The sequence below is a fragment of the Indicator indicator genome, chromosome 5 (genome assembly GCF_027791375.1).
Source record: "Indicator indicator isolate 239-I01 chromosome 5, UM_Iind_1.1, whole genome shotgun sequence".
Taxonomy (NCBI): Eukaryota; Metazoa; Chordata; class Aves; order Piciformes; family Indicatoridae; genus Indicator; species Indicator indicator.
In genome coordinates this window covers 15,057,398-15,072,248 of record NC_072014.1, presented here as the reverse complement: position 1 = coordinate 15,072,248, position 14,851 = coordinate 15,057,398, and the positions used below count along the sequence as shown (strand labels likewise).

The following is a 14,851-nucleotide window of genomic DNA, read 5'->3' as shown; positions in this document are numbered from 1 at the left end:
TACTGTATCCTTTACTAGCAAACCTACCCACCACTCCAGCAGTCTTGCTGTTCGTTTTTGGCTACTGCAGAAACTTTAGAGTGTTAGCTAGTAGTTTTGAAATCAGTAGAACTCATATGCACACAAGAGCCTTCTATTGCAAATTCATTTGCAGATCTTGGCCTTTGTTTGACTAGTAGAATAGTGTGTTGTTTTGTTTTTTTTTTTAATACAAAACATGTCCAAGTATGTGTGTGTGTGTTTGTGTATATTTACAAAACAGGAGAAAAAAATAAACTATTTTAAACAAGACTTTATTCATGAATGAGACTCTAAAGTTTTTGTTCCCTGGAAAGGTTCCCATTAGACAGGGAACTCAGCTGCTTGTTTGTGGTCTGTTATGACCCAGTGAATCTTATCAGGCTTTTAATCTGAAACATAGGAAATATATAGTTGGTTGTTTTTTTTTTCCTTTAAAATGTTACCTTAAAAAAAAAAAAAAACCCACAAAAAATAAGGCTTCAGTGTCTTAAGAGAGACTATCTGAATATATTAGTATTTCCAGGGTGTTACTTGAACCAACCTGAATTTCTGTGGTAGGTTTTTCCTTTTAGAAGGTGTTGTCTGTCCTTACGTCATGTTAATGAATAGACAGTCCTATCAATAGATGCAGTATTAAAGGAAAATGTAACTAAATAGTCAAGGAATGAATTAGATATTTACTATTTTTTTTCCTGCAATGGAAGTGTTTCCAAACTGTTTCCAACAGTAATTGCTTAGTTATGTTATGGATACAGTAAGTTCCTGGTGATCAAAAGGAAGTTTTCTTCCTGGTGATTTATTTACATTTTGGCTGTTTTAAATAAGTAGTTGGTTGAAGATATTCCCTATTTAAGTAAATACCAGAATCACAAGCTAAAAGGAATAGCCTTACCTTTATAGGAAAAACTCGTATTGAAATATTTGTAAGCATTCAAAGAAAACCAAATATAGCTCATCTCAGTATTTTTAAAGCTACAGTATTTGGTAAGTAAAGGTTTGTTAGGAAGTTTGAATTGTTTATCCAATGATGAATTACAGCATAAAGTCTTCCTTTGAGGAATTATTTCATGTTTTCATGTCAGACATATATGTGATAATTTCCTTTAAAAATCTTCCCTTTTCCCTCCACACAGTGAGCATGGCCACTAACAGGCTAATAGGTGCAGTGGCAGGGACCATTCTGGCCTTGGGGGTGATTTTTGGAGGCACAGGGTGGGGAATAGAGTAAGCATTTTTCTTAGTTTGAGTTTGATGTTTGGTGCCTAGTGTGTGAGGTAACCATATGCACCCGAGCCCTCTGTGTATTTCCCGTTAGCTTTGTCATGTGGTGACCGTATTTGTTGTGTGATTTGACTGTGTCTGTGTCGTGTGATTTGCTCATGCAGTGTTGAACCTTCTCCTGTCTGGGATAATGTGGGGCATAAAAACAACAACTTTGTGAATTTTTACATTGTCACAGTAAAATTAAATGTCTAAATGTTCCCATTACACCAAATTCTAAAATAGTGAGGAAAAATTTGAAGTTTGTGATTATTTTGCAAAATAGACTGAGTAGTGTTGATTATTCCATAATGTGGAAATTGTTTGTTACAGTCTGTGGGGCTTTCAGTATAATAATAAGTCACAGGATCTAGCCAGGAAGATGAAAGCTGATGATAGTACAGGCAACTGGCTTTACAGCAAAGCTTCTGGGTGTTCCATTGCTAGGATTCTTTTACCTCAAGGCAGCAGAAGGGTGAAGTATAGAATTAGTATATAAACAGTATGAGCAATTTTAATTGTCTTTTCCCAGTTTTGGGAAACTAATCTTAAGTGTTAGCCCATTCTCTCCCTTTTAACAGTGATTATGATTTATGTAGGGGTGTGTATGTTTATCTATATCTATACACATACACACCCCTATAAAAATGCACATATAAGAACTCCTTCAGCATTCACTGTGCAAAATATGGAAGAAGTTGCTGTTACTCTGATTTTCTGAGATTTTCAGCTTCTCTGTGTTTCTAATACTACATATTACCTCTGTTGTTTGACAGTGCCATCTTTCTGAAGTTGGAATCCATAGCAAGACAGTTTGTGATTTCTAATCAAGCTCTGTGAAGAAGCATTCATGTACAGTTCTAATTAAGGCTGCATTGGCAGTCTTTTGATAGGCAGCATTTTATGTGCCTGAGTTTGCAGTCCTAGACAGCCCCTGTATAGCTTTTGCTGAACTGGACTGTTACATGATATTCAGATTCCCAGAGAGTATAGAGAGACCTTGGCACTCACAGAGGACAACTCACAGAAAAATGAATAGGAGGAAGAAAGTCATAGATCATCTGCTTGAAAAAGAGAGATTAGTGTTTACTGATGGCTATTACTGATGCTGCTAAAACCAGAAGATTGTAATGGTTTGGGACCCAGATAGAGAATTTACCTACAGGATGAGGACCATTTGCCTTTTGCTTACATTCTGGATTGTACCCCTCTGTTTTTATTTTCCCTTACCTGTTGTCTCAGTCCACTCAGCTCTGACCCACGTCCCTGACCATTTCTGCTTGCTCCTGTTTCCTTCTGCTCTAAATTCATCTTTTCTTCATCCTCCCTCTCATCAATCACTACCTGTCTCATTCTTCCTTTTTTTTGTTTCTATCTCTTCTTCTTTTCTGGATCCCATCAGCCTTTTCTCTGTCCTCTGGTCCCTTCAGATACAAGAGTAAGTTTGAGGCAAGCCATTACTATTTTTTATTTCTTGGCTTAAAGAAAGCACATGGAGGAACACAAAGACCCCTCTCTGTTCCAAATGCCCTTGAGGCCCTGGTGACTGTTAACCATCAGTGACTGCAGGAGAGGCTGTGTTTAACATATCCTGATGCCAGGTCCTGCCCTTCCTTCTTCCTCACCACTTCACTTTCAAATTGAAAACTTCTCTTTAAAGTGCTTAAATAATTTTAGTTTCTTAATGCTTTATGAATCTATTTTAGTAATCATGGGAGACGGAATGGAGGAGTAGGTTTTTTTCCAGATTTTATCCTAAAATGCCTACTTAGCTTTGGTAACTTAAACCACAGGATTTGGCTGGCATAGTGACAGGCAAGAATAGAAAACATCAAGCCACCAGAATGTGGTGTTAGTTGCAGGGCCATCTGCAGTAAGCTTGCCTCTCCTGCAATAGCAAAGTTCCAAAGTAATGTATATTAATGCATGGAGAATCTGTCTGATGATGATGATCTAGGGAATAGTTTGAAATTGACTGAGATTATCAGATGTGTTTTCTTTTAACACCTTCAGCAGGATTCATATCAAGGGACTAAAAGATTACTGGAGATGATCCAAGAGCCACACCAACATCAATAGAGCCTTGCAGGAAAGGGTGGTGTGCCAGGTGGTTACAGTGCAGTTAGTTGCAAAAGTTTCCTGCTGATAAATCTGTGTCTGCAGGTTACAGAAGTATGGCAGAAAGAATATTTATAGCAGAAATGTTGTAACTTGTGATAGTCTGGATGGAAAATTACTCCAAAGGATAGTGGTTGTTAAAACTGTTCTTTTACTTTTCATTTGCATGTATTTATGTCAAGCATCTGAGTCCAGTGACTAAGAGAAGCTTATTTACCTGAAACATACTGATTTATACTTTTCTTCATAAATGTCACTAACTAAAATGACCTGATGCAAAGTGGGCTTTATACTGGTTGTAAAATTCTGATTCCTACTAATAATGCTTAATAAAACATAAAGCATACATCTTTAAGGTAAGGTATAACACATAAAAGTCATCCCACTGTAAGTACTTTTATAAGTAGTTGTGCTGTAATTATTTGTATGTGCACAAGCTGTTACAGTCTTAAAACAGCTTACTAATAATCCTTTAAATCTCTGTATTCAAACTGGAATTCATTAATTGGAAGACTCCATTCCAGTAAACAAGTGGTTGCTACTTAGTAATCATAAATATTCCACCATCTTTGTTCTTGTATTAAAGTCAGAAATTAGATTATAGTCAGTGAAATTTTACGTAGCCTTTTTGATTTCTGGATCAGGGAGCACAGCTGTTCCTTTGCATTCATAAGAACTGCCAGTCCCAGCATACTGTGAAACAGGTTTAAAATAATTCCAGAGGAATGGACATGCTTTATCCACAGCTGTTTATAATTTACTCTGCTCTAGGGTCTCACTAGCAGACAGCCTAATTCCCACAGGCATTTGATCTTCAGGACTTTTTTTCTTTAGTCATTGACACTTCATAAAATTGGGTCAGATTCAAGAAGTATTTTTATCATCTGTATGTTATTTAACATATTTTTAGTAATTTTTCTATTAAAGGAACCTAATTGTTTTGTGTATTATTCTCTTCTATTTAAATTTTGATGGAATTCTTCCACTTGTATAGTAAATAAAACCAAAACTGATTTTCTGTATTGAAAGAACAAACTGCTGTTTGTTGAATGAATGTGCACTACGAAATAGTCTTTTTTTCCACCCCTCAAACGTTGAACAACCAGGGAAAACAGGAAGAGGGATGTAAAGAAGCAGTTGTTTGGTACTTCCTCATCATCTAAGTTAAGACTGTGTTTACTTTCCATTAATCACTGTACCTCTTTTCTGGGAAGTTAGCGTTCTGTGGCTGAAAAGAAAACAACTTTAGGATTTTTCAAGGCTTCTAAAATTTAATAAATTACTTGTGTTTTCAGTCTTCTGTTATGTAGAATCATGATAAAATGATAAAATCCAGAGTAAGTCATACATCTGAGTCAGATGCAGTAGTTCATTAGGCTGCTGTTTAAAGCAAGCCTTAATTTGGAATATAATGCCTGTGGAATGGCATTCATTTATCCCACACTGTGCTTACTCCTGTTGATTTGAGCTAGGTGTTCCTTTAAAGGTAAGTCCAAATAAGATATGCTCTTTCAAATAGTGAAACATTTCCATTTAATTATTGCTGTGAAATCTGTGCACTGCTCATATCTGTGAAGATCACTGTATTTCTTTTCAATCCAAGCCAATTATTCATATTCCTGAATTGCAGGAAGCTATTTTAAAAACTTTATTTTCTTTAGGTAATCTGATCTCCAGAAGCTCTCAATATGTAAACATGTAAGGGATGCAACAAAGTTAGGGCAGTGCAGTAAAATTTAAAACTTAGGGATCATACTGATTGTAGTGCTTGGGACTAGGCAGAAGGTTTTGTAATACCGACCTAACAGCTTAACACTTTCAGTTGTTGCAGCTGCCCTTGCTCTTTCCTTTGCTGATCTGTGCCTGTTCTTTCTTCCTTGTGTTTGCTGTCTGATAGTTTTCCAAACTCAGTTTCAAGTTTCAGAACAATTAAAACAAAAATTTTAATTGCTATGTAGAAGTGTTGGTTTGGGGAGACTGGGTTAGGAGGTAAGAACTGTTTTTGAAGGCTATTCCTGAATATCTGAGTGTTTAAACAAGAAGTATTTGATATGCTGCAAAAGAACTGTTGCATTGGTTCCATTTTGCCTTGAGCTCAGATGCAATTAGCTTTACATCAAAGACCGCTCATAGGAAACTTTTGTATAGAGCAATTAAAATGTTACTCAAGCCTGTCAGTTTTCCTCCACCCTGTGTAAACAGAGCACTTAAGGGTCAGTTATGAATATCTGATTTAGGTGTTCTGTTGCCCTCTTCAAAAAATTGCACAAACATATTCTGAGCTGCTTCTTTATGTTGCCCTTTTTTCCTGCTCCACCCTTCCTCACTTTGTTGTTAAGTAGCTTCTTGAAGAGGGAGAGAAGATGCTTTGATGTTTTGAAAGTTTAATGGGAACAGAGCTTTTATTTCAAGTTTTGTTCCTTATTATATCTTCTGTTTTCGTCAGATGATTGTAAATTTAGCATTGACGTAGCTATAGAGAGTCTGGACTTGATTAGCATGTGGTGCTAGATGCGCTCAGCACAAATTAAAATATCTACCTTCTTTCAGGATCTCCATGAAAAAAGTTAGAATTTTGATTTAGTATTTTTTTCTTACTCATTTGCTGTAGTTGTAAAACATACAGCATTCATAGTTTTTCTTCTAAGTTAATGAATTATTCACAAATATCTTAGTGTCCTCTTCTGACTATTCACTCAGATATTGGAGTAAGTCACAGTGGAATTTACTAATACTAGATTTTTATCTATGGTAGAGGTCAACATAGCACAATGCAGAGACCAACAGCTTTGTTCATTTTTAAAGGAAAAGCTAGTTGGGCTTGCTGAAATTGTCTAGAGACATCACTTTCTGTGCTGTCTATATTCTTTTCATTTTTTGACTACCCTTCAGTTGCTTCACTTAATGTGAATAAAGTGGTTGGTTTTTATATCTGTCTTACCATGATCCTTTATCACAGGTCCTAGTGCCACCAATCTTATAATAGGCTCCATCGCTGGTGCCATCCTGGTAGCAGCTATTGTCCTTGGGGGGACAGGATGGGGCTTTAAGTAAGCAATGCCGCATGTCTTCTCTTCAGTGGCTATGGCATTTCTATTTCTTGCTTACATCACTAAATTTTGAGTTCCTGCTACAAGATTTCTAAGATAACTCCCCTCCATACCTGCTCAAACCATAACAAATTGCTTTGAAGAGAATAAATTATGCATATGCTGAACAAAAGGAAGAAAAGGATTTGAAAGAAAGCAGATGTCACCATCAGGGTGCAAAGTTGAACAATAAAAGAAGGAATTTGACTTTTATGAGTTAACCCTAACACTTAGGGAGCAAAGGGTTTTTTTTCACCTCCAATTAGTAGCATTGTTCTCAGAAGCTGACTTACAGTGGTTAAAAATCTCAAAAGATATGTCTTGAGGATAATTTTGAATGCAGCAGTATTTTCAAACAGATAAAACTTCTTCATAATTCAAGACTTCACTTGTAAATGATAAGTAGTGACAGTAGCCAGAGTAGTTTTCAGTAACAAATACGTTGACATAGTTGACTCAGAAGTATCAGAGCTTACTTTTTTGTATGTGGTCACTGCTATTTTTTTTAACCCAGTTCACTTTCCATGTCTGAGTTGAGAAGAAAAAAAAAAAAATCTGTAATTGATTAAGGCAGCTATCAAAGTAGAATATAGTTATCAGATCACATTTATCATTAAAAGATCACTTTCAAAGGTCACCTGAAAAAGTTTGTTTGCTTCTAGTTTAGGTTGTTACATTTTCATATTGTAAGGTAGCCTTAATTACACATGCATATAGAAGCAAAATAAAAAGCAGGCTTTGCCCTCTCTTCTGCTGTGTTGCCTGCCACTATTCAGTATTTTCAGAAAGCCCCAGGACCTGCCACATTTGTGTTTCTCTAAATGTTTGTTATGAAGGGGAGTAACACTCCCTGTGCTTCCCCTTGACACTGGCAAGTGCCACAGAGCTGTGTGCATCAGCTGCTGGAGTCAGTGCTCCTCCTCAGTAAGAGAAGATTAAATACAAATTGCAGCAGAACATCCTTTTTTAAGCATGAATATATGATTTTCATAAGCCTTTTTAATTCCTGCCCATAGACTTAACTTAGGCTGTTGCATTTTTGTTTTCTTACAGCTTCTTATCAGTTAAATAAATCCATTTACTTGTGTAATTAATACTCCCCAGGTCAGTCTTCAGTTAATACAGGGCAGCTCTAAACAATGTAGTTTTAATACAGTCCTGTATCTTTTGCATTGTCTCATATGGCTGAGGTTTATATTTTCCATATTTTAAGCTGTAAAATATTTTAGTTTTTAGGCATTTTTGTTTAAGTTGTTACACCAAATCTGTGTTCAAAGGCAGAAATTTAAATGAGGTGTGTATTTTAGAATATGCAGTGACAGACAGATTTAAATTTGCTCTTAAGAAGAAATTTGGATTCTTTGCATTTTGTGGACTGAAAGATTTCTTCTGTCTAAAAGCCTAGTCTGGGAATAATGCTTTTTTTTTTAAGAGACTCTCTGTAATATTGGGATGTATCCTACAGCATTAACTAATATATGTATGTTTACATTTTTTTCTACTGTATCCTTAATAGATGCAGAGTTATTGGAGAGAGTTGACTTTTAAACTAAATGAAGCATATAACCATTACATTAAAATTCCAGTTAGTTACAGAACTGAGGGATTTTTTTTACCCCTTGCACATCACTGCAATTTCTTTTGTAAATAAATACATCAAAATTTTTTACAAGGCTTGCATTGACATTTCAGTTGTGTTTTTTTGATTTATTAAAAACAACAATGCACTCACATTAAAAACAATATTAACACTGATATTGGGAGTTCCTATGGGAATTAACCATGCTAGATTTTGTTGGAAAAAATAAATGTCACATTATACTTTTGGACCCATTTTCTGTGGTCAGCACATGTCTGTTAGTTACACATCCACATATTTTCTACTAGGCACACAGTACTCATCCCTAAATACTGTCTGTATTGCAGAAGGTAATTTGTTGAAAACACAGTACAAATCACTAAAATATAAAACTTTAAGCAATTTCTTCCTTTGAAGCTTTTTAAAGCTGTCTTCTTTTCCCACAACCTTTGCTCTTTTGCATCAGTGCTGCAGCACCTGCTCTGAGCACAGTCAGGCAGCCAACTGGGGATGCTTAAGCTCAAGAACTTGAATGAACACAGTTCTTTAGATGAATCCCTCCCTATCTGAAACAATATAGTACTGAATTGATTATTTCTTCTTTGTGCTCCATCTGTCTCGACCTACCCTTACAAGAGTTCAGCTTTGCATCCTGGTGGCATTTGTTTGCTCAAGTAGAAGCTTGTTACCACTATAGAGGATCTGTCTTCGAAAGGACTCTTGAAGCTCTTCTCAAAAGAGCAAGATACAAATGTTTATTCTGTAGCAGAACCTCAAATATTCTGGCCTGGCCTAGCTCACAGCTTGAAGTGCATGTTTCTTCAGGGGGGTCAGAAGGGAACTCAAAAGGCTTTTCAGCTATGTACAGAGAGGGCTAGCACATGTAGACCCTCTGATACTTTGCTCCAGATATATCCAGAGGGACAGGTGAGGATAATGATGAGGATTATAATTTTCCCTTTTGAAGCCAGTGATATGTTTAGTCTCTGCAAATGTGGGAGAAGGTAGCTAATGCTTTACAAACTGGGAGATGTGATTTCTGTTTCACAGGTTATCAGATGTTTGTATGAACATACAGTACTGTGGTGTCAAGTCCATATCAAACGTAAGCTGCAACTAAGCAAACTTTGTTCATGAACTGAGGTTGGGGGGTGGGGGTTGGAGGGGAAGTACAAAAAAAGGCTTGGTACAATTTGGAGAAAAGTTAAGAAGTGAAAAAAACCAACAACTTCCAGTTTCTGGAGTGAATCCTAGGACAACTTTTGTAATCAATTTGTGGATAGAACAGGAAAGAAAAGGTTACTGACAATCTTAGCGGGATACATTACATATTTCAGGTGGGTTAGAGGTTAAAGGCTATGGGTGGATACCTTCTTTAGATGTAGATTTTATTTCAGTTGAGCCTTGCATAGTAGTTTGAAAGATGTTTAGACTGCAGTAAAGGAGTTTTGCATATTTCTGCCTGAGCTCTGTTGGGTAACGTATAGAGGTGTGGCATCCCTGCAACAGGAAGGTCATATTGATGTAGCAGTTATATGTGAGATTTCTGTATTCAGCATTTAATAGAGGACTGATGCAGGAAGGACATTTTTAACATTACAGTAGTTCTGTGCATTGGCTGCAGTCACAGTCTCAGGGCCCCACACTGTTTTTTCGTAGCATATATTCACTTACTTTTGCAAAGCTACTGCAGTAATACAAGCCAATTAAACACTTCCATTGCTGACTGTAACACTATTAAAGCAATATTTGGTAATAAAGCAGCGCTGTTAAGAAGCAGTGATAGTAACACTGATGTGGAAATGCACATGAAAAGCTGCTTCTCATTATATCATAATTCAGAAGTGGCTGACAGAAAAGGGTTGATTATAGGGACAACTCTATTTGTAACAATTGTTTCTTAGCTGAAGGGCTGCTGGCTTTTCTGTCACTTTAATGGCAGATTAATGGATGGACCAAAGACTTACCTAGATCTAACAGACACCAAGTTTTCAACTGGTTTCTGCAGATGCATTTAGACCCCAAGAGTTTCTGCAAGGTAAGGCAATGGCAGCTTTGTGAGGAAGCAGGTTTTGGTCCCTTAGCAGCATTTCCATAAAACATATACCATGGACCTAAATACAGTCATTATTATACAAATATCAGCATTAAAAACAATCGTGAGAGATTTTTCTCACTTTTTTCCAAATTACAGGAATAAATGGCAGTTCAGTGTCTTATTTTGAGATGCTTATTTTAGTCCTTCATTTTGTTAATTTGAATAGATTTTGTAACAAAAGGTCATTTATTTAAGCGCTTCAGCATTTGAACCTTACTTTTGGACATTAGCTATTTGAAGTGTTTAAAATACTGAGTTTGGATAAATGTTTTAATACTTCAGTAAATCTTCATTTGTGTGATCACAAGACAAAGGCACGGATTTGCAAGTAATATACTGGTGAACTACATTCCTAGTTAGTTGCAAAAAAAGATTGGAGAGGATTGTAGGAAGGTATTTTTTACATACCTCCAGCCTTTTTTGAAACCTTTTCTGAAATACTTTTGTTAAGGTGACCATGTTAGAGGGGCAGGGATATGCTGTAGTGTGGTGTGCTTTTTTTGTTAGAGACACTCCTCTGGTTACATTACATACTGAAAGGTTGACCCTCACTATTTATAAGAGGTATTAAAACATTGTTTATGTTCTAAGATCTTCTATACAAAACAACGAAGAACTAGGAAGTACATTCTGCTATGTGTCCTTCCATAGAGGACTCTTCTGCTCGCTGCCCTGTTGTTTTACTACAGCATACTGACAGGAACCTTGTTCTACTGTAATACATAGCTGTAAAGAGGTGCAAATATCCAGGATTTCCCCCCTCCCATTCATTTTGGTATTAAACTGGTTCAGGATGAAATTATTAAAGCAGCTCAGGGAATCAGAAATTTGAATCCTGCAGGGTACCACCTCACTGCAGACTTCTGTGAAGTGCAACATTGGCAGCAGAGAGATAGAGCAGGCTTGTGTTAGTGCCTTGCAGATGTGTACTGTGTTCCCTACTGATACCGCACCTGATGTGCTGCATTTCAGAGACTTCCTTCAGGCTCTTAAGTCAAAAGTTCTTTCAGATTTTCACCTGTGTCTTTCTCATACAACACTGTGAGCAGAAAATCATAAGTGAAGAAAGGCAATGATTTGGTTAGTCTCTTATTCCTTGGAGTATGTGTTTCTGTTGGATAAAACCAGGAAATGAGTAAATATATTGTTTGGACACATCAAAGAATGCATGGCAAAGGCAGAGCAGACTCTGCCTGTTGCAGCATGGGTGCTGGCTGAGCAACCAAATGGTCCTTATTGGAATGCTACGGAGGTAGAGATCAGTTGATAGGATACAAATCAAGAGTGTTATCAGAAAAATTGTACTGGGAAGCTGACATAGCATCTGTCCTCTGTACCTCGTTTTGGGACTTACAAAGTCCATTTCTTTAATTAAAATAAGCTCAGGTAACAATGTAATTTTAATGACTTATCTTCTTAAATTGCAAAAGTGGAATATGGTACTTGCCTTAGAGTAGGAGGACAAGTTTTTTCACATGCATTGATGATTTAAAGGAACTGAGTAACTAGTTGCTTATTGGTAGTATTTGAATTCATGTATACTCGACAGTACTTGGGGAGGTGGGCTGGGGGAAGAAGGGGAAGAGAAGAAGACAAGTCCTTTGCCCTGGCAGGACAAGCACACTTAAAGCAGGTTTGAACTTGCATTTAACCAAATCATATTATATTCATACTTCCTATCATGCAGCTCTACAAGTTGGCCTGAAAAAATTATTTTGCTCATCTCAAATTTACCTGTTGCACAAAGGAGGATGGATTAAGATACTGAAGTAATATCAGCCTAATTCAAAAGAAGCATTAGTGCAGTACTCCTAGAGGGGAAATTATAGAAAGGTGAATACAATGGTCTTTCAGAAACCAACAATTCTTAAGCGTTCACTTTGCAAAAAATAGAGGCACTTGTACCTGAGATAAAAACAAAAATACCAAAAACAACATCAAAACACAACCCCAAAAAAACAGCAACAAAACAAACGCACCAAAATAAAGGATGCCCAAGAATTACCAGTCTCTGGAGGTCTTCTCAAAAAGAACTTGCTTTTTGCACATCCATTAGTTTCTTGTGTATAGTATCCTTGTAAATACCATAGCAGTGGTAGTGGTTAGCAGGGCTGCAGAAAACAGAAACTCCTGGGGCTGGTATGTAGCTGTAGGGAATTTATGAATTCCTGTTCTGTATTTTTGCATGTCTTTTTGGTGGCGGTAGTGGTGCATATGTCCAATGTTAAAACTAAATGCATGAGGCCCTTGCTTGATGCCCCACATAAAGCCAGATACTGGGGAGGTTGCACCCAACTTCTGTTGTCGCTTCCTGTGTCTTGCTGTTTGACATAGGATATCAGTATCGCAGGAGACTGGATATCACTGACCAGCTTGCTACCCACTGTTAACACTAAATTCCAATCACTATGAACAAAACTGTCCAGTCTCCTTCGAATACAATGTCTTTGCTATGGTCAGTAGTGTGGTAAGAGCTCACAGAGGCACTCGCTACTTCATCATGCTATAATATGTAATCTAAATTCTGGTATTCCGGCATAGCCAGGGATGGGTACTTGCTCCAGGAGCTCAAGTCTCTATGTCCTTACCTATTACCAGTACTGGCACTTCTGACTCACGCCCTTTAGGCCTGTGCATGCTTTTTTGGCCTAGTGGGGACACATTGCTGTGGGCTGAAAGTTTCTACAAATTTAGAGCACCACTTGAAGTACTACAGAAATAATTGAATTCTTTATGCCAGCATGATCATTTAATCTCCAGCAGGAAAGCAGTACTTGATGCTGTGCTACAGAAAGCATGCAGCCAAATTCCTTAAACTGTTACCCCTTGGAAAAGTTACTTACTTAAACTGTCTCAGTGTGAGCCTTTTACTTTACTATGACCTCAGCAATGGCTTTGTTCCTGTTATCTCTAACTAATGTCTTGCATTTTTCTCTTTTCATCTCCTTTTGATGCAACCTGGAAGAAATGTCAAAAAAAGAAGGTTTGATCCAAGTCAGCAAGGCCCTATCTGAAGAAGGGCAATTAAAAAAAACTGCTTCTTGCACTACTGGATTTTGGATATAACATCTTTGCTGTAGCTGCACAGGAACTAAATCAGCAAGGAAGAATATGAGAAACAGTGACTATAAATACAATGCTGGGATGTTAGGATTCGAGGTGGTAGAAGACTGTCCTTTTGGAGATAAAGTTAAAAATTCTTCCTCTATTCACTCTCTTCTTAACAGTAACTGACAAATGTTACAAGCAAACTGTTTCAATATCAGGTGGGGGTTTTTTTCTTTCCTCAAAAAAAGGAGGAGACACACAGACCAAGTGCAATAAGAGAACTGTTCCAAAATAATGAAATAGATTTTTTTTTTTCCCCAGCCTGCCAGCACTCTTAACTTCACTTGAGTTCGCATGACTTCCTTTTTCTTATCAAACTCCAGTGGCATGAGGAGCTAATTTTGAAAGGGTAACCTGCATGGCTCACATACAAACAACCAAACTAGCAAGCTGACTCCAAGCAGAATCTGCAGCCCAATAAATGCAAACCCTAGGGAAGCTGATGCCAGGCTCTGATAGCTTTGCCAGCCACACAGTACCATCTGTTGCTGGAATTCAGAGTTCCCTGCTCTGTGAGCTCACTGTCCACCTTGTTTTGGTCTCCTGGGCCAGGAGTCTGTTGGGTATGGAAGTATCAAGTGATGGATGCAATTCTTCCAAGAAGGAAAAAGTGTAAATATGGAAATAAGATTTTGAAGTATCATTTTCACAGATTATATATAAATATATATATGAAAGAAAAGGATTTCCCTATAAAAAGGTACTATTCTTTATGTAAATCTATTTTTGATGTTGGGTTTTGAGGTTTTTTTGCTCCCCTTTTTTCTGTAGCATGTTGTACAGCAGATGTTCTGGGCTTGCTCAAAGAAGGCAGATAATAGCATGCAGATACAGGGAGCTCTGACACCAAATAGATGTGATCTAAAGTTTGTATGCTTGAAACCAAAACCAAATTAAAATGTATAAATGCATATCTATGTATTGACTGTAAGTCTGGATTACTTTTTTTGGCTGTTTCACAGATTTGCCATAATACAATGTAAGATAAGTGACACTCTCAAATTAATCACAGAAGTGCCAAGCTATCTTTTTTTTTTTTTTTAATTATAGCCACTTTTTTTTCCTATCTACATCCTGTGAAATAAAAACTTAAGCCTTAAAATACTCACAACATGTTAAAAGCTTCTCTTGCCTTCTGCCCACCTATCCAAATGAGCTTACAGAAGTGACTGACATTTCTGACTCACTCCCTGTATCTTTTGGATGCATCTCACTTTTCCAAGTGTAATGCAAAATTAATACTTTGGCTCTTGGCTACTGATAGCTAGTTACCATCACAAAGTGTACAAAACCCCATATCATTTTAGGGGCTTGTGTGCTGTGATTGCTTTTAGATATACTTTGTATACATACATAGGTTTTTGCAGTGCTGGGCAGCAGAACTGTTGTTCCAGTCACTTAGACTTACCTGGGTGTATTTGGCTTGAGAAGTGTGTGAAGGTGTCTAGTTTAGACCTCCCTTGAAGTATAGAGCTGTACAGTCTGGCCCATCCTTTTCATCTCGATTTAAAACTTGGATAATCCAGTTTGTCTTAGTGAAGTGACCTGAAAAATTCATTGCTGCATCTGATAATCAGA

General features: G+C 37.2%; 1 protein-coding gene across 1 annotated transcript in view; it reads left to right on the top strand.

The window, feature by feature from the left end:
• The window catches only part of ADAM23 (ADAM metallopeptidase domain 23), a 68,838-nt gene extending 55,607 nt beyond the window's left edge, over positions 1-13,231 (top strand). Inside the window, exon 25 of the mRNA XM_054381129.1 lies at positions 13,131-13,231. Coding sequence (XP_054237104.1) covers positions 13,131-13,231 — 101 coding nt within the window. The remainder of the gene's footprint in view (positions 1-13,130) is intronic.
• The last annotated feature ends 1,620 nt before the right edge of the window (positions 13,232-14,851 follow it).